Source organism: Corapipo altera, unplaced genomic scaffold (assembly GCF_003945725.1).
Source record: "Corapipo altera isolate COAL_440 unplaced genomic scaffold, ASM394572v1 0, whole genome shotgun sequence".
Taxonomy (NCBI): Eukaryota; Metazoa; Chordata; class Aves; order Passeriformes; family Pipridae; genus Corapipo; species Corapipo altera.
Window position 1 is genome coordinate 56,251,145 of NW_020884872.1, and position 20,668 is coordinate 56,271,812.

The window sequence follows — 20,668 nt, forward strand, 5'->3', positions numbered from 1 at the left end:
TCTGTTCCTGGAGGTTTTTAAGATGAGATTGGATGTGGCACTTAGTGCCATGGTCTAGTAACCACGGTGGTAGTGGATCAAGGGTTGGACTTGATGATCTCAGAAGTCCCTTCCAACCCAGCTGATTCTATGATTCCATGAATGCTCACAGTCCAACTGAGCTTCACTTCAGAGCAAAGGCCAGTCTAGGACCCACTTCACTTTGAGCAGGGTTGCATGCATTAGATTAATAAAGTCCAGCTTTGGCTGGTTAATTCAGTGAGATTTCCAACTACCTCTGAATCAGCAAGGATCAAGACTGCCAAATTAAGTTGCATTTCTGTAGCACGGGAAGCAATCCTTGAACAGGTTGTATAACCCTTTTGTTACACTGAAAAAGTTCTTTGGAATCCTTCAGAATGAAAGGCTCTATTTTAGAAGCTACTGCAGTGAATACAGAAGACGCAAAAGTGAATGTTTGAACATAACTACAGATAAAATCTCAAGGTGACCTCTTCCGTAACAGCCTCTCTTTGCTAATCAGGTGCAAACTTGGGCGTGGCTCTCCTGTCTCATGTGGACTTTACAAGCTGCCTGGGCCTACCTGCTGGAACAGAGTCAGAATAATTCCAAAAAGGATCAGGTCCATGGTGGTTTAAGTCAGTTTTGAGGGAGATTTAAGGAAGATTAAATTTAAACATTCTTCAATTAAATTTAAACATACTTCAAAAGACCTTCTTGATTTTTGTGCATCCATGTGGATCTCAACCAAACCACTCCTGCAAGATTGGAAATCCACCACTCAATATGAAGGTGGAGTAGTATTTATTTTGTTCAAATGAATTACTGACTGTAGGATGCAAACTTTTAGAACAAATGAAATCAATGAAGGTGTTAAAGAAACTCACCATAGTGACTGGTCCTATTGCTTGGGTCATGTTTTGGGCAGAACACTCTAAAATTTAAGTTCAATTTTAAGAAAAAGAGAAAAAGTGTTAATAAATACATAAACAGAGTTATGCTGACTGATTTTAACAGATATTTCCCCCTCTTTTCATTAAACATAAACTGAAAGACACTTAGAAAGAATTATCAGAATTTTTGTTCAGCATTACCCACCTAAGAAGGCACCTGCTATGAAGTCACAGGCCATTCACAAGCTTGTATCTCTACTTTTAGAGCCTCGCTGGACTCTCAACACTGAAGCCTTGAATGACCACTTCCATCAGCCCACTCTGCCTGGACCCGCCCACTGCTCAAATCCCAAGTCAGACACACTTCATCTGGTGTGGTGATCACTGTGTCAGAGGTAACTCTTATTGAAACGAGGTTAATGCTGCCAAGGCGAAATAGCGCAGAACTAACAAGCATTCTGCTCCCTCGCCCTGCACCATCAGGCCAGGAACCTCTCCTGCCACACCTGTTCACCAGCCAGCTTGAATTTACAAGCCCTGCTCCACGTGCCAGCAGAGCTGCACAGCACCACCACACAAAGCACCAGTGACTTGCTTGGAGATCTGTTGGAATGTAAGCTCTTTATGACACAGCAGAGATAAGAAGAGATCTTAGCAAGAAGCCTTGGGATCTAAACAAAAGCAAGATAAGCAAGCACACTTGTAGACTGTGGTAAATCTCTTCGTGACTTTGTTTTGCCCCATCTATCATTGTAAATTGTGATAAAGAAATGCCTGCCTATCTATTTGATGAGAAGCATCTCTGTGTTTCCTGGACCTTTAATCCTGGTTATGAATGGAATGTCTGTCCCTCCTTCCACAAACCCTATACATACTGAAAGTTTTAATTAATAAATGATTCAGTCTTGTACACGCAAACTGTGTCCATGCAATAATTCAACTGTTACAGAGATCTCTGTGCCCCTCCCTTCCCACTGCCTGTGCTGACAAGGTGGTTCCCAAATCCTGAGGAAGTAGGGCACCCTGTTTGAGATCCAGTAGCTTAAAGCTGCTCCATCTATTCCTCAAAGGCTTTAGTAGTATGCAAGATGAGAATATTTTCACTGGTTCTAGGAGAGCAACATGAATTCCTTGGAAGAGGCGAAATGCAACAAATATAACTGGAAATATTCCTTATCTTCTGGTTACAATAATGTGCAGAGAACATGAACCAGCTTTTATAATATGCCTTTCTTACAGAAGGATCCCAATTCACTTTTTAAGCAAAAATGCCTTATAAAGAGCATGATTCAGTTGAACTCTTCCTTACAAATCTATTTGCCAAGCCTACTGCTCAAGTCATTGGAAGCAATTTTTAAAGGGAACTGCATTTACTAGGACATTTTCTAATTACTGTCATTCTTTTATTTTAACAAAAATAGAAGCACTGCCCTTAGAAATGCAGTCCATTTCCTTGATGAGCCAGCTTTTCTGCATGAAATGTATTTTTATGCACAAAAAAAATCAGATTTAGGTATGCCTAACAACTCAATCAGAAAGCTAAGTAATGGGGACACCTTATTTACAGCCTTGAATTTCCAATATTGCCCTCTGAAGATTGCTTTTATTTCTTCCCCTCCCTTCAATTCTAGTCTTTCCCAGTTAGAAACAACCCTCCTAAGCACAAGAATATCTTATAAAGAACAGACAATATATTTTACTACTCAGGCCACACTTTATTTGGAAGCACTTCCCTACTATCATTTTTGCAAGACAACATAACAAATTTACTTATTTCCCCACCTGTACTCTTGCTGGCCACTTCCACAGCACTGTATGCCTTCTCTTTTTGCTGCTGCTCTACTTGTTTTGATATGCTCATCATCACAACAATGGCAACTCAGAATTTAAAAACACCAGCTCCATCTCTCTCAAAGGAATTCTCTCCCTTGATGTGCTTTTTAGTATGTCGTATTTCACTACGAAAAAGTGCAGGGGCTGTCACTCCACATTCACTGTTTTTCAAGTCTACTCTCCAATAATTTCAGGCTAGCTACAATTTTTGCCATTGATACCATGCAAAAAATCTTTAGGTTCAAATCCTTGAAGCCTGCCTCATCATCTTTTTCTAATCCAGTCCTTTCCCATCCCTTCAATACAGGTTGCTATAGTCTAGTTTCCCATATTATATCTATGTAGGACGCACAACTAGTCTCACAGTGACATTTTTAAGGGTCTCTCTTCCAAACCTCCAAGCTCAAACACCCACCACATCAAACTATATATTCAACCACTGCTTTACCAGTTTCTATCTAGACAGTTCCACTTATTTTTCAGCATCTTGAGAAGTTCAGTCTTCTTGAGCCCAAGTTATCCTTTCTAAAGATATATAATGAAAGCCATTTATTCTGTGATCACAGGAAGTTTCCATCTTCCCAGCTATACTCCTTCATGAGCTTGGCAGACTTCCAAAGACTTTACAAGCATAAACTAAACATACCATCTTCCCTATACAGCTGGGCTTACTGCCTTGCATTTTAGACTGACAGCCCTAGTGAAGCAGCCAAGAGTGCAAGTGTTTTGATACAAAAGGATCCATCTTCCACTGCTACTAAGGACTGCAGTAGTCCATCACTTTTTGAAACAAACAGTGATTAGATGACCCTCAGACTAATCTAAGGCTAACCTGGCCTGTGATCTCTCTGGCCTTGCACAGAAACGAACATCAGGGGTTTTATGCACCTTAGACTTTACCACAACTCCAGCATTTCAAAAGGTCCCTGAAGTCCCAATTTCTCAACTTCATGTGCATCCTCCAAACAACTTGTTCCGTTTGGTAACGGCAAAGCAGGCAGCCCAAGGGCAGTGGATATGACAACTAGCATGATCAGGACAGAAACTTTACTTAGAATCCATTTAGTTGTGTTAATGCTAGTAGTGTACTTGAAATACAAGGTCCTTGGTGGGAATCAAAGTTCTCTGCTAGCATAGGGAGGGAAAATTACCAGAATTTGCCTAATGTGAACAGACAGTAGAAGTACTATAGCCTACTCTGTGCTCAGACTGCATTTACTGGAGCTTCTGAAAAAAAAAAAAAATAGAGAATTTCCGTGACATTAATAAAAATCTTGGTCCTTGAAGACTAGCAAGGCAGTCAGTAGGGACTGACTTCCTCAGTTTTGGCCTAGCGAACTTTCAGGTATGTTACAGGCTCAAACACTAAATAGATTCCCTCCCACTGCTGTGAAGTTTTCATGTGAAAGAAAAATGTTTCCCCCAGTGCTTGCAAACGGAGGATCGAGCATCACTTTAAGAGAGAAGAAAACACCTCCTTTTCTAAAAAAAAAAACAACGTTAAAAACCACATGATTTTTAAGCCTCTCTTCCCCAACACCACCATCACCACCATAAAAATGCTGACAGTGCTTAGTCAGAAAACACTTGGGTAAATACCGGTAGACTCCCTTCACTTGGTCGGTTTCTATGGCCGCGTCGTCGCAGAGCGCGCAGTAGTAGTGGTAGCTCCTGCGGCAGGCCCTCTCCTCACAGCCCACAGTGGCTCCCTTCTTGCGGCAGAAGTTGCACACCTAGAACCAGACGGGGTGTAGCACGTAAACGTCACAGGCGGCTACTGAAAATCTTGCCACGTAAGGCAAATACCATCCTCTGCGGGAAAGTCCAATATCTCATTGCAAGTCACCTTTGTGTAATTCATTAGGCAAGCTCACTCCTGCAAACTCCCACCCTGGTCATAATTTCAGCCACCTTTTTGCTACCTTTTCCTCTACTTTATACAGATACATTTGTAAGATGATGCAAACAGCCACGTGAGGGCACTGGGTAACTTCCCCAAATTCCCTCAAGACCAATGGGTATTAGTGTTTGTATTTATGTTTTCTAGGATAACATAATGAAAAGAGTTCCACTCAGGATGTAGGGGAGGAGAGAGCAGCTGAAGACAAAGCCAATTACAAAAAAACCTCTCATATAAATGACCTTCGTTCTGCTAAACACAGAAGGTGCTTCCCTTTACACTTATGGATTGCATGCTTTTGTTTCAGGCACTGGCTTAGTCCTTCACCAAAGTCTTAGGAAACTTTGACTAAGGACTTAGAGGCCAGAAACAAACACCTGCATTTTAATACAGAATGAACTAAATTTCACAGAATATAATGCCAGTGATTCTAACATCAAATCTGTAATTTTCCTAATCTTAGTAGATCAGAAGGACTAGGTATTTTTATGTATTTTTTTTAAAGCACAGAACAGGCCAGATAACCTTCAGTAGTATGAGACTGGACTAACTGCAGATTCAGAAACAAACTCCTTACCAGCCGCTTTCCTCTCCTGAGCTCTTTCAACACTGATGCCACATCAAACCTTATATCCAGATTTTCTGGGTTATACTCTTCAGATTCCACAAATCCTGAGGAAAATAACTAAAGACGAAAGGGACAATATTAAGAAATAAGAGTGACTCAGTCACCAGTGCAGAAAAGAGACAAAGAGCACATCTTTTCTTCTTGCACTTGCCCTACCTAAGGAGGTTAATTTTCCTCTGTGTTTTTAATAGGTTTCACCTATGCTAAATAAGGAGTTGTGCTTAAATATTTTTGCAGTCAAAGGAAGCTCCTCTTCTACACAGCAGATTTCACATGACATGAAAGTGAACTAAGAAAAGATAATGAGGTAAGAAACTTATTACGGAACATGAATGAAAAAAATGTGGAATTCCAGCCTGCCCAGAGTAAGGAGGAAAAGCCAACAGACCTCCACACCTTGAATATCTTGTTATGTGCTCAGTTGTTCAGACTTACAGCTGGATGCAATATTTCTCTCTGATAAGATTTCCATACATCTCAATGCTGACAAGAGTTGACTGCATGCAAAACATAGGAACACTGTACAAAGCCTGGGAGAAATCCACAAAAAATATATACATGTACACTTGGGCCACTTTAATTCCCACAGAACTGCTGAGCCATGACAATAAGTGAGGAATGGGAAGTTCTTGACAGCTATTTCCTAACAACTGTATGTAGCTAATTCCAAACAAAAGCTAGCTACCCTTTCATCAACTGGCAGGCACAGTCTGTCTGCTCAGAAGGTGATAGCTAACTGCAAAAAACTCAAACAGCACAGATAAGTCTAAGGCAAAGAAATGAGTAGAGTTGCTGGCAAGAGAGAAAGAAGAAGGGAGAGAGAAAAGCGAGGAAGAAGTTTCAACACTGGAGCAACATTAAAGCCCTAATAAAACCTGTTTCAAACAAAACATCCAAGTAACACTGTAAAAGAGGTATCAAATGTTTCTGAAATATTCTGTGACAAAAAGAACTAACCAACCAAAAAAGGTAGCTGAAAAATAAAGATGTACACATAAAAACTGTGAGAATAAGAAGGCTGGAACAGCAAAAGCCAGAAAAGTGTTCTAACAGCAGACATTTCCTGCACTAAATGACCCTCAGCTATATTCTCCCTCTCCTGAAGGGAGAATAGAGCATCTGTACTTGATTCTGCACACCAAGAACCAGTTCCATCAAGATTCCAGAATAAAGGGGAGGCATTCTGACAGCAAGAAAAGTAAATGCATTCTAGGATCACAGCACACTTCAAGCTTCACAGATATTTTTATATAATAAATTTCTGATATTTTTACTTCTTACTTTAAATAAAGCACAGACTGGGAAGTGTTTTTACCTTCATGTATCAAGTGAATACTTTCCTGTAAAGGTTTCAGTGAGTACACAACTTCCTACGTGTAGATAAGAACTTCCTTCTTATCCAACTTAGTGTCTCGAGAAGACCTATTACTACTAGTAGACTGTATGTGTGCCTAGAATCACTGATCAGCTACAGACACACATGAAAACACCAAAAATCAACATGTCCAGCTCTGCAGCCATGGCCTCTCCCAATCCAAAATCCTGACCAAGCCCTGCTGCTTTTCATAGCTTTTCAATCTAATATAAACTTGCTGGTTTGAGTAACCAGCCTTTCAAATCAGATACCACTGTAAAGTCAAGAACAAAAAAGCAGTGGAAATTTCCCCCTTATCCCTTCTTCTCCACTGGTCTTAGGTACCGACTGACTAAAAGCCACTCACCAGACAATCCTGATGAGCTGCAACATCGCTCTCTTTGGCAACATACATTACAGAACCAGCCGCCCCTTCTGAACAAAATGCACATGTTCTTCTCACCATCTTCGCCATTATCCAGAAAGCACCTAGAGCAGGAAAAAACTGGGACAAAACACAAAGCAGTTGATGTAACTACCATATGCCAAGCAGGACACAGAAAAGCAGAGTTTGCTAGCACTTGTCCTCTAACTTCTCCTTCTCTTACATCTCCTGAACCTTGGTGCTTTGCTCCTCCAGCAACAACTACCAGTAGAATAGGCAAAGCCCACTCTTGGAACAGCAGTGGGATGGAAACCAGCTCGCAGGAGCTCCAACTGTTAGAGCAGGAGGAAAAGTGGTTTCTCTCTTCTTGGAAAGTCACTGACAAGTCATAAGGGACAACACAAGTTTTCAAGCTTGCTTGGCAATACCTGTTCCAATAACAGGACCCAAGAGCAGCCCAGCAAGTCACGCCCTAAGGAGTGAAACTCCTTCTACTTGGAGGATGTCAATCACTCATAGCAGTGCTTTTCTTAAGGTACTTCTGCCACATGTGGGTCTGCAAGTCAACAGAGGAGAGAAAATCACCTGTCCCCAAACATCTACAGTGCCTTCCAGGAGTTCACAGAAAACAAGGAAGAAACACTAATTCCTTACTGTAAGAAAGATGTAGCAAAGAAGCATGGAAGGGCCTGTAAGTAAAAGGGGGCAGAAGACAGAATCAGAAACAAGAGATTCGAACATTCTCTCTCAAAGAGGTGAAGCGCTAACAGGAGTTACAGAATTTTCTCTATGCCCTGGGATTTGCTCCAGGGACACCTGTTCTCTTTTCCTGGCCATATCCACTCTAGTCTTAATTGTTGTTCTTCACACAGTCTCTCTTTTCCTCCAGCAGCTGCAAAACTTTGAGGCCATCTACTTATTTCACAAAAACAGTCTACATGCATCTGGATGAGCCTTCACACATATCCCCCATCAGTAGTTTAGAGCACCACACCACAACATCAGTAGCAGAAGTTTTACTTTGTGTTTTTTTTGTGCAAGTCCACCGCAGAAATCTTCAACAACTTCCCACTCCTACTAAGTGTGATACTCCACTGTCCTTTGCTGGAGACACCACCTCTGACAGCACAAACTCCTGTATGACAAGGGGAAGAAAAGTCTGCATTTACTTTCAAGAAATAAGAAGATCTGAAGTTAAATTATTCTAGTAAGGGAAAGGTAGTAAGGTCCAAGTACAAAATCTCACAGTCCACCAAATCTTGCAACCTTTATCTGGCTTTCAACAAACTGTTTCCATTAGTTCCCATCTCCCTTACATAAAACAGACTGGGTAGTCCCAAGTGAGAATTGCACCAGAGCAGAAGATTTTTTATATGTTTTCTCCCCTCTGGCTCATGCTACTGAGAATTTACTTCATCACAACAAGCCACTTTACCTTCACAGATATCTAGGGGAGATTTCCCCTCCATCCTTCTACCTCTTGTAAGCAAGGCAAGATAGGGACTGATTTCCAATATCCATCTATACAGCGACCATCACAACAGTCTCAGAACTTCAGCATTAAATAAATATGATAGAAACAAACAGAAATATATAGAAATATTAGAAACAGAATAGAAAACAGACAGAAAGAAATTTAAAAGGAGAATGGAGTTTGAATGGTCTAGAATGTAAGAAAAGTTCCCTGCAGCAAGCTAATACCTGGAATTGATGCAGATACATAGGCCCTGCTCAGGCCCAGTCAGAGGATCCAGCTCTAGGAACTTAGTGAAGAAGAGGCTAAAGATGGAGTCTACAGACCCTGGTGTTCTTATAGACTCAGGAGAGATCACTCACCAAATAATATCACAGGCAAAACAGAATCAACTTGGGGATATTAACTGAATTTATTACCAATAAAATCAGAGCAGAATAATGAGAAATAAAATCTTAAAAACATCTTCCCCCCTCCCCTCCCTCCTTCCCAAGCTCTACCTCCTCCCCCAGTGGAACAGGGAGATGGGGAATTGGGGTTACAGTCAGTTCATCACATGTTTCTGCTACTGTTAAGGGAGACAAGTCTTTCTCCTGCTCCAACATGGGATCCTTCCACAGGAGACAGTCCTCCATAAACTTCTCCAGCGTGAATCCATTCCACAGGCAACAGTTCGCCACAAACAGCTGCAATGTGGGTCACTCTTCCTTTGGGCACAGTCTGCTCCAGTATGGCTCTCCCCCAGGATCACAAGTCCTACACCAGGAAACTTGCTCCAGTGTGGGCTCCTCTCTCCATGGGTGTGCAGGTCCCTGCCAGGGGCCTGCTTCAGCATGGGTTTCCCACAGGTTCACAGCCTTCTTTTCAGGTATCCACCTGCTCCAGTGTGGGTCTCCTCCAGGGACTGCAGGTGATTCTCTGCATCCCCGTGGTCCTCCATGGGCTGCAGGGACACAGCTGCTTCACCATGTTCTGCACCAGGGGCTGCAGGGGAATCTCTGCTCTGGTGTCTGGAGCACCTCCCCCTCCTTCTCCACTGAGCTTGGTGTCTGTAGAGTTTTCTGCTATCCTCTCATACATATACACACACACACACACACACACACACACACAGTTTTTTACTATATCCTCTTAAATATTCTTACTCCACTCTTCTCTGACCACAATTACATCTGCCCAATAATTTTTTTCCCTTCTTAAATATGTTATCACAGAGGCATCACTATTACTCCTGATTGCCTCAGCCTTGGCCAGTGGCAGGTCCATCCTGGAGTTGTTTGGCATTGTCTCTGTCTGATATGGGGGAAGCTTCTGGCAGCTTCTCACAGAAGCCACACCTGAAACCGCCCCCCACTACCAAAACCTGGCCACGCAAACCCATGACACCCCCACAGGAGCCTTGCTTCAGTTCCTTCCTCTTCCCTAGCTTTCTGCTATGGAGTACTGCCCAGAACAGGACATGGGGCTAAACAGGACAATGGATCTGGCTAGATGCTCCCATGCAAGAAGGGGGAGGCTAAAGGCAGGGTTCCAGTTTCACAATTTAATTACATTTCACCTAAACAATGTCTTGCTTTTGCAGGGCTTAAGTTAGCTGCTCGCAGATTCCAGTGGAACCCCAAGATCTGTCCAAAAAGGCAGGAAATCCTTGTTCCTTAGTCCGCTCTTCCACTCGCACTCATGACAGCAAAATTCTTATTTCTCCTACTGTGTCTTGTTCAAGCTGAGGAATCTGTTCCTTGTACAGAAGCTGGTCTGCATCTTTGATCAGCTCTGTCACTTCTCAACCCCTTCTCTACTCTTGCTATGCTCCAAGAGGAGCAAGCCATCTTCAAAAGGGTGGGCTACCATTTACAGTACAAAGTCACAAAGTCACTCTGTACCCTTTTCTTAACAATTGTTAATATTCCAATCACATTTTAGACTGCTTCTGAGCAAAGAGCTGGCACTTTCATAAAACTATTGTTGGAGGCACAAAGCAGTGAAGCAAATGCAAAGCTCAACACGTGATGAGGTCCACAGTGACGAGAGCAGACATGGAAACCAGACGGAGGGCTGGTAGTTTGTGCTGCCACAGCATCAGGGACGAATGTGAGCAGGGGTGGGAGCCACGTGGTCTCGTTCTTCCACTTGCTTAACCAAGACTGCTACCAACTACGCCTCCTAAGTACTCCATGCAATGCGACCACAAAGAATGGAACACTGGACGACAGTCCCAGCCACAGCACGTTGTACAGTAATGGTAAATAAGGTATAAAAGTACCCCAATTCATACCAAACTGGGAACATGAGAATTTGACATGGAAATTGTAGGGACAGATCGAAAGGTTTGTCCTCCTCACCCTCCCCAGAAGGGATACCTTTCAGTGAGACTTGTCTACTTGGCTACATGAAGTCACAGAATCAGACGATAAATTAGGTTGGAAAAGACCTCTGAGATCACTGAGTCCAACCTATGACCAAGCACCACCTTGTCAACTAGACCATGGCACTGAGTGCTATGTCCAGTCTTTTCTTAAACACCTCCAAGAATGATGACTCCACCACCTCCCTGGGCAGCACATTCTAATATCTAATCACTCCTTCTGTGAAGAAATTCTTCCTGATGTCCAACCTAAATCTCCTTATGTTTTCACCCAGGACATTAAGTTGTGATTGCAATTGTGTTGTTAGTGTTTTATAGAGCTATTCTTCAATAACACACATATATCTCGGACAATTCAAAAGAACCTCATATATTACAGTTAATAAGCCACATTCTTCGTGAACCTGACTGGCTCCTTTGAATGTGACCAGACCTACAGTTAATTGACTATTCCTGCACCCAATATCAGGCCTAGAATTGTGGTTTTGCAACAACTACGTACTACAGTTCCCCAGATCTCTTCCTGAAGCGGCATCAGATAGTGTAGAGGACATCAGCATTACAGTTACTACTCTGACACATCATATCCCACTTATCAATGTTGGATTTTCATCTCCTGTTTTATAGTCAATCCCTTGCTGTCACAAAGTCCTTCTGCAACCCTCTGTTTCCACTTCCATTGTCACAGGAGCAGGCTGTGGGAACACAAGGGGACCAATTCACCTATATGAGTTTTGGAGGCCCTTCCACTGCCCTCCAGTCAGAAGACAGAGATGCAGCTGAGAGAAAGGAACAGTCACACCTGGCTGCTTCCTCTGTACCTGTGCCATTTCCTTGAAGTAAGGCTGTTGGGGTTGGTTTTGCTTTTGCAATTGTGACAAAAGGTAAGACACTGGGAAAGGAAACAGAAAGTAAAAAAGGACAAGGACATTGTTGGCAAGAGCACACTTGTGCCACTTCCAAATACATCCCGCTGAAACATCACCAGTTTGTCTAAGTATTTCCTCTCCAGACCCAATTCTGAAAGCATCCTTGCACGTAAATACACATATTTTACATGGGAGAAAACTAAGGCACAGATTGTCACGTGGCATATCCATAGAGGGGAAAGGAAAAGAACCCAAGTGTCCTGACTTCCAGCACGCCAAAGAAACCCACCGCCCCAGCTCCAGCTCCGCTCTCCTCTTCCCCGCAGCGCAGCGAAGGGCTGGATCTACGGAAGTAGGAAGACAGAAGGAAATGACATATCAGCTCCCCCACACTCACCGTGCCCCCCGTTTCCGCTTTGTGGGGAAAGAAGCCCGGCTGGAGCTGGAACAGTTAGGGTTAGGGATGGGATGGGATGGCTGGGCACGACCCACACAGGTCCCCCCCCCATTCCTCCCAAAGTCATTACAGCACAAACACACCCAGCCTTTGCGAGGAGCAAAACTAAGCAAAGCTGCCCTTCTGAACACCTCTCACTTGTGGTCACCTCGTTCCAAACCCCTGCCACGGGCAGGGACACCTTTCCACTAGACCGGGCTGCTCAGAGCTCCATTCAACCTGGTCTTGAACACTTCCAGGGATGGGCACCCACAGCTTCTCTGGGCAACCTGTGACAGGGCCTCACCGCCCTCACAACAAAGTATTTTTTCCCGATACTCATCCTAAACCTGGTGTCGCCCCCCGTCCCCCCCGTCCCGGCTCCGCGCGAGCCCCGGCAGGGCCCACTCCTTGGTACTGCGGGGACGGAAAGGGGGTGGGGGGGGTGACCAGCACTCAGGAGCCGCCGAGTCTCGTGCACTCCCTCCCCTCCCCGCCCCACCCCCCGCGTGCCCGCGGTGGCACTTACCGCCCGCCCGCCCGCGACCCGGCTCGCGCAGGGCGCCGCTCCCACCGCCCCCTCCCCCGCCCCCAACGCTCCCGCGCGGAAGTGGGCGGGCCCAGCCGGGCCCGGAGCATGCGCGGTGGCGCCCGTCGATGCTTGCCCGGAGCACTCCCCCCTCTCCCGGCACTGATTGGCTCCAGCCCCCGGGGCGGGGCCGGAGGGGAAGGCGCGCGCCGCCGCGCCGCCGGTCACGTGATCGGCCCCGGCCGTGGTACTCCCCGCCCTTTTGGGCGGGCCGCGGTGTGGGATCGGGAACACGGGTTCGGTAGTAGCTCCCGGGGCTTTCCCCATGGCAAAGGCGACACCCCCATGCTACCATCGGCCCTCCGTTCACTTTGCACAGAATCACAGAATCAATTAGGTTCGAAAAGACCTCTGAGATACCGAGTCCAACCCATGACCGAACGCCGCCATGACAACCAGGCTGTTGGGAAAATCTTTATTTGTAACAAATAGTGTTATACGGGGAAAAAACCCCAACTTTCTTAAGAAAGGATGTTCTTTGATGTTTGATCTCTGTAATCTTCAAGACTAATGAACAAGAAGGAAGATTCAATCCATGAAAGAGATGGCAGCACACGAGCAATGATGTCAAGGTGGTAGAAAAACAAATTGAAGTTTAGGGCGTGACATGCTTCAGTGATTGCAGACCTGGAGGAGGAGGTTAACATAGTTTGGGAAGAAGGATGTACCACTGAAAACAGACAGGAAGAATGCAGAATTTACAGGCCACAAGGACATTTGGCAGAACTCATGAGATAAGAAAGAAACTTATAAAACCAACTCCATAATTGTGCTGCAGTCAGCTCCAAGTGGGTAAAAGGCAATTCTGGCAGGGGGGATCTGAGATTACTGACCCAGAAAACCCACTGACTGAAAAGAAAGGAGAAACTGAGCATGCAACTAATTAGCATGAGAAGAGAGAGAATCATTAACTGATAGAAGATACAATATGAATACTGGAACAATATCACTTGTAGCCAATGAACACTAATTCCTTTGTTTGCTAAAGTGTATAAATAGTTAAAAATTTTGATTATCGGGGTGTGTGTGTCAGGAGGAACAATTCCCCCACGCATCTCCAGCCAAAGATAAAGTAATGCCTGCTCAGCTTTCTAATACTGAAATTACAGTGTTAGAGAGTTTTATTTTCCCGACATTTTCAGTGACAATTTCTGGTGATCCAGATGGAACCCTGCATCCAATGCTTGACAGATTCACAGGATCGAGAGGACTCCAGTGTGCACCAGAGGTTTTTCAGGGAGATCCTCCAGTCCCCTGACCTGTTGAGTTCAAGGCCCCTGGGATTTATTAAGGTGTTACTGGGGGGGGGTATAATGAGGCTGCTGGAAAGTCTCGCTGGATTAAGGTAAAGGGAACTTGGAAACTAGGTTTTGGGCTAGTTTGCACATAATTATGGGGACATCCAGAGTGCCAGCCCTACGAAAGGTTAAAAAGTGTGAGCAGGTTTTGCACACCCCTCAGGGTTAAAAGTGTGAGTGGCTGTTGCACATCACTCTCAAAAGGAAATGTAATTGTGTTTTATTATATTCTATGAAGGGTTCTGGTCAAACATCAAAAGGGGGGGCTTTGGAGAAATCACGCCTAGGATGTATTTTGAAACAGTGGAGGGAGGTGGAAGGTGCAACAGGAGGCTCTCTCTCCAGAAAAAAGTTAATTGAATACTGTAATAATTGGTGGCCTTTGTACTCTTTGGATGATGGTGAAAAATGGCCAAAGAATAGAACTTTAAGTTACAATACAATGAAAATACCTTGTGAGCACTGATGCATATGGGCTTGGGAACTGGGACACCAACCATACAATTAATACACGAATAGCAGGTGGTTCTTCCAAAACTCATTTATCAAGGAACAAAGCAAGTTGTGGGTACTAGTCTCATGGTGACCTTTTCCATTGCAGGTAATTTGACTACAAGCCAACCACTTTATCCCATAAATGGCAGCCTGAGTGAGCCTTCTTTGAGCTCTCCCTGCTAAGCAGCTGGCTGCATGGCAGTGATCTCCCCCTGTGAGCTGGGACACCTCTCACAGTTACTCCTCGAGGCTGGGAGACCTGAGCCCAACTGCAGGTCCCTGGTAAGTGACTGATATTGCACATAATCTTGTATTAGAGTGCACTAGATTTTGTATTGGTAACTGATTTTGTGTTGGTAATTTTAAATCATTATTATATCCTGTGCAGTAACAGAGTAAACCTTGCCATCAAACTTTGTTAACTAACACTTTTGCAACATCTTTAATAAAACCACTTTTTCTGATACTTCTGCTGGTGGTTCTTCAAGTGGTCTAAGTCGCCCACCTGTGACACCTCCTTCTTTGCACAAGGCTCCAACACACACAAAAGCCACATGCATCCCATGTGCCACATCCTGCACACCCATCCCTTGCTCCATTTCAGGGCCACATCCTGCATCTGTGCTCACTGTCCCCTAATGTAGTCTGTTTCTCTCTTACCAACAAGCCACATGGCAAGGACTTCTGTGGCCCCCCTGTCCCATTGCTACACAATATAGCACTGAAATGAGGTACACTGGATTTCTCAAGGAGTTCTCTGTGTGTCACAAACGTGGATGTAATGGTTGATAAAGGCAAGGATAAATAATTTGCTGATCAAATTAAGTTTATAATAATAAAGATTGCAATGGAATGGTTAATGTTTTGCTTAGGTTGCAAAACGTTAAATTGCAAAATGCTAAACCGCAATGTTGTGTTGCCATGGCGAGTTATATCCTGTTATGCTAAGTCTATGCTTAAGTGCACTTATAAGGAAGAAAAAGCATGAAGCTATATATGAAGGACAAAGGGGGTCGGCTAAAGGGAGCAGAAGGAGGACCTACTACCTTCATCTGGGGATTGCGATACGGCGAGTACTGAGGACTGCTGACTAACCAGACTGTTGGCTGGCCCCCAGCAACAGAATGAGGTCCATGCAGCGAGAACCAATGATGAAGCAGAAAGAGACTAAGGGGGAGGGGATTGCAGCAAGTATAAAAAAAGCGAGCTTTGGTTTATTGAGCTTGCGGACCGCTGGCGGAGCAGGAGACTCCTCGGCCGCCCAGCGCTGTTTTGCTCATTTGCCTTTAATAAATTTTGGTATTTCAAATTTTAAAATTATTTGTGGTCTCTTTGACTATAACAGTGGAGAGGGATGTCTTGTATGATAAGGTAACCCATCTAGTTGATCAAGGGAAGCCAGTTGATGTACTACTTTCAGACTTCAGCAAAACTGTTGCTACTGTCTCTCACAGGTTCCTTCTCCACAAAATGTCCAGCACAGAGCTGGATAAACACATTATGTGGTGGGTGAGCAATGGGTGTGCTCATGGGTGGAGCACAGAAGGTAACAGTGAATGGGGTGACATCAGACTGGTGACCAGTCACTAGTGGGGTTCCACAGGGCTCTATCTTGTGCTCTTCAACATCTTCATAAATGGCTTGCACGCAGGACTGGAAGGGATACTAAGCAAGTTTATGGATGACACAAAACTGGGAGGAGCTGCCTTGAAGGGAGAGAGGCCCTGCAGAGAGACCTTGACAAATCAGAGGGCTGGGCAATCACCAACCACATGACGTTCAACAAGGGAAGTGCTGGATTCTGCATCTGGGATGGGGCAACCTCGGATGTTCATACAGACTGGGGAATGAGGTGCTGGAAAGCAGTGCCACGGAAAAAGAGAATTTGGAGTCCTGGTCGATGGCAAGTTGAATCTGAGTCAGCAGTGCCCTGGCAGCCAGGAGGGCCAACCGTGTCTTGGGGGGCATCAGGCAAAGCATCGCCAGCCAGTCAAGGGAGGGGATTGTCCTGCTCTGCTCTGCACTGGTGCAGCCTCACCTTGAATATTGTGGCAGTTTGGGGCACCACAATACAGGAAAGATATTGAGCTGTTAGAAAGGGTCCAAAGGAGGGCAACGAAGATGGTGAAGGGCCTTGAAGGGAAGCTGTATGAGGAGCAGCTGAGGTCACTTGGTCTGTTCAGCCTGGAGAAGAGGAGACTGAGGAGACACCTCATCACAGTCTACAACTTTCTCATGAGGGGAAGAGGAGAGTCAGGTACTGATCTCTTCTCTGTGGTGACCAGTGACAGGACCTGAGGGAATGGCCTGAAGTTGTGTCAGGGGAGATTTAGGTTGGGTAACAGAAAAAGATTCTTCACCCAGAGGGTGGTTGGGTGCTGGAACAGGCTCCCTAGGGCAGTGGTCACAGCACCAAGCCTGTCAGAGTTCATGATGCATTTGGACGATACTCTCAGGCACAGAATCAGGTCTGACTCTTGGGAATGGGTGCAGGGCCAGGAGTTGGACTCGATGATCCTTGTGGATCCCTTCCAACACAGCATATTCTGTGATTCTGTGAACCCAATAAGAAGCAGGCATTTCTCTCCTGCAGTAGCAGAATTTGCCCAGCTCACTGTTCTGATTAATGTAATCTCTGTTCAAGATTATTTCTCCCACCAGATCCATCAGGCTTAGGTGTATTTTAACAGTTCTAAGCCCCGAGACAGGCAGACTTGCATTTACAATGAGTTTCAGAAAAGCAAGTTTTACTAACTCAGCACTGTAGGAGGGCACAGAAAACACCAACAAACTCTTGCTCTCATCATTTGTGTCTCTGCTGCAGATGGCACAGAGCACAAGTTCTTCCAGTGCACTGTGAACTTTGCTTGTGGATGAGAAGAGGGGAGGGGGAAGACCAGGAGCACAGAAATTATCTAGGAAAAGTTTGATGCCTGTTCTTAGGACAAAGAATTCTAATTCTGTAAACTACAAAAGTGACATTTAAATGTAAATTTAAAAAAACATCAGGTGAAAGGCATTTTAATTGAATGCAATTAGCACCACAGACTTGAGCACACTGTTCACCGTGTAGTAGTCCTGTCCAGCATATAAATCCCAGGGTACAAGGTGTGTTGGCAGTAGGGAAGCTTTGCCTATAAGATTTTTTTCCTGCACTTCTGAACTCCACACTGACAGGAAATTTCTGTCTCTGGCATGCTTCCAGCTTCATAGCCATAATCCCACGTGAGTTCGGTTCCAGCTTTCACGTGTCTAAGAAACAAAACACTGGGTCAATTTGTTTGAAGTGAAACCGTACTGTGTTTACAATTTGTCACCAATGACTCACATGCAAACCCAAAAACTGTATGGGGCAGGGACCATCACACAGGCAGCTTGTTGGGAGAGAAACAAGATATATAAGGAGTCTCTGACACACACATGGTGCTTGGCCTACCAGAGCTATACAGAGTGCAAACACCCACACATAGATGAAAAGAATTTATCAAGCAGTGCAATAGTGTCGGAGTCTAAACAACCTGCTTTTAGACAAAATTCTGGGAAACAAAAATCAAACAAAACAAAACAACAACAACAACAAAAGGAAAAATACATAAGTGAACACATCCTAAATGATAACACAGTTTTGTTATTTTTACTAAGTCCAGTGCATCACTGAAGTTTGAACAGATCTCTAGATATGCTGGCCATCTTTGGCCTGACAAGCTACATTTTAATGCAATTGCACTATCTATATGCACAAAGACTCAGAATTAAACACATGCTCCTCATGAACCAGCTGCTCTGACAGTACATGAAAGAGAAGAAATTTCTAAGGTAGGAAATTCATTGCCGAAAAGGAATGCCAAACTAAATACCTCAGACTAATATGCTGAGGGACAACTCATGGAAAATACAATAAAATATGAGTATTATAAAGAAGAGAGTAATTCTCCAATGTTTCTCATTGGATACAATGTAAGGGACATCCAGTGAATTACCAGGCAGCAGGCTGAGAACAAACAATGAGGACTTTTCAAACAGCACATTTTAACCTGGGACTTGCTGCCTTAAGATATTCTGGAGGTCAGATATATAAAACAAATGAAAAGGTGACTGGGCAAGTTCATGGAAGGTACACAATTAAGCTCAATGATCCAGATGAAGTCCTTAATGTAGAAAAGTTGTAAAAGGGTGATGTCCAGTAAATGTGAGAGCCAGTCAGGGAAACTCTCTTTCAACAACCCTTCTCTTTCCCTACGTGTCTTTGCTGATCACTGTTACCTCTCTCTACTTGCCTCAGTCCCCACTACACATATCTTTACAGAGTACCTGAGCCAGAAAGTCTCTAGCTAAAACAAAATCTTTTTTCTGACACATTTAAACACATTGTCTTCACAATTTTGGGAAGCCTCCCAGTGCAATCCACAGCATCTGTGTTAGTTTGGACCAGGGTTGCAAGACTCCAGAGAAGATCAATGTTCCCAGGAACTAGTTTGTCTGCGACAAATTCTCTCCTTTTTTAAGTTCTTGCCTAGTATCACTGCTGGTACGTGCATCAGCCAGATTCATTCAGACAATTAATCCTTCCACCCTGGGTTTAGCTGCCATCTTCTTATGTCTTACTGGAACCAGCTCTCTGTACCACCCTTTCTATCAGCCACTAAGGAAATACCTGCATCTTTTGCTTTCACAGCAAATTTTCACCCTTTAAGTATCCTAATGCCACCTCCCTGGGACATGTTGGGCTACACAAAGTCCTGCTTCTCTTGATAGCTGTGAGAAGGCCTGAAGCTTGCTTGTTTGGCCCACAAAGTATCTCAACCTTAATATTCTGTGGGGTTTCATCCTGCCCTATGGGACCAAGATATGCAGGCCATTCTTTGAGACAGAACAGCGGGATGAGTGAATCTTGGCTTTTAAAATAACCATGCCGAGTTAAACCTATTTGTCCACTGAAGAAGATTATCACTGAAATGGACACATCAAAATTAAGCTTCCCCACTTCACATTTCAATGCAAAACTGAAGAAAAACTCATCAGTGATAATCAAGAAACTGTATTTCTTCTGGTTTTAGTGCACAATAAGAACTCACCAATAAGAAGGTAATTTTGTGCTTTCATGATCTAAGCATCTCCCCCACCCCTCAGCATAATTATGTCCTAATAACTAAATACTGATTTTTTTCCCCTAGTGTCTTGAATGAACAACATTTAACTTCCAGAAATTCACCTGTTTGTGAAGAATGCCACCCATGGAAAACTTCTGTTGTGAGTCTCTACAAACACGCTTTGTGCAAAGAGATTTGGGCAGCAGCTGTGCTGTAAAACAGGAAATCTGTATTAGAAACAGTGAAACACCACATCATTGGCTGAAAAACCTATTTTGTGTCAGATATTTGTCACTAGAAAAGGTAGTTTCTTCCTTCCCATCTCCAGCCCACACAGAATGTCTATTACTCAATGCCACTGCCACTTATTTTTGCAATAATTATGTCTCTTTAAAGTATCACTTTTTGCCTATGAAAACCAAGTTCTTTTATCAAGTTGTTCTCCGGAAATTTATGGAGAAAATTCATCTTAGATTCAGAATGCACCACAAATAATCAGTATGTGGCAGATGTATCTTCCTGTCAGCCAGGGGAGCAGTGCAAGGGATCAAGCAATGGAGTAAATGATCGTGTGTTGGCAAAGTGCCAGATGTGAAAAGTGATTCAGGTGCTCATAGGAACATGTGTACACTCATGGCTGCAGAAGAAAGGTTTCTGCAAGATGCACTACTAATCTTAACACCATATGACCTCTGCAAGGAAGAACAGCTTAAACATATTGCAAGGATTTTGCTGTAAGACACATATTCTGCCAGTGAAGAGAAATAAGTTATCTGCAGAGCATGTGCAGAAATGTCTGTTCATCTTAGCTGGAGGTACTTGGTAATTCATTACTATTTATTTCTTGGCAAGTCAAAACTGAGAGACTTATTTAGTAGACACATACACAGTAGGACAGACTACTTTCTGAACCTATGATTGAACAGTAGGGAAGTGTTGTAAAATATCAAAACACTTGTCCTAAACCAGCACTAACTAGAATTTACAATGGCTGGGAGAAGGCATGTGGATCAACAAAACGTGCCATTTGCTCTCTGGACCTCCCAGAAGGCCATCAGG

The 20,668-nt window shown here is 44.0% G+C and overlaps 1 protein-coding gene across 1 annotated transcript in view; it reads right to left on the reverse strand.

Moving 5' to 3' along the window:
• The window catches only part of LOC113950293 (histone-lysine N-methyltransferase SETDB2-like), a 49,762-nt gene that overhangs the window by 14,942 nt on the left and 14,152 nt on the right, over positions 1-20,668 (reverse strand). Inside the window, exons 13-18 of the mRNA XM_027650017.1 lie at positions 19,732-19,820; positions 17,657-17,771; positions 6,976-7,113; positions 5,204-5,311; positions 4,326-4,459; positions 888-1,063 (exon numbers count right to left, since the gene is read on the reverse strand). Of these exons, the coding sequence (XP_027505818.1) occupies positions 888-1,063; positions 4,326-4,459; positions 5,204-5,311; positions 6,976-7,113; positions 17,657-17,771; positions 19,732-19,820 (760 nt within the window). The remainder of the gene's footprint in view (positions 1-887; positions 1,064-4,325; positions 4,460-5,203; positions 5,312-6,975; positions 7,114-17,656; positions 17,772-19,731; positions 19,821-20,668) is intronic.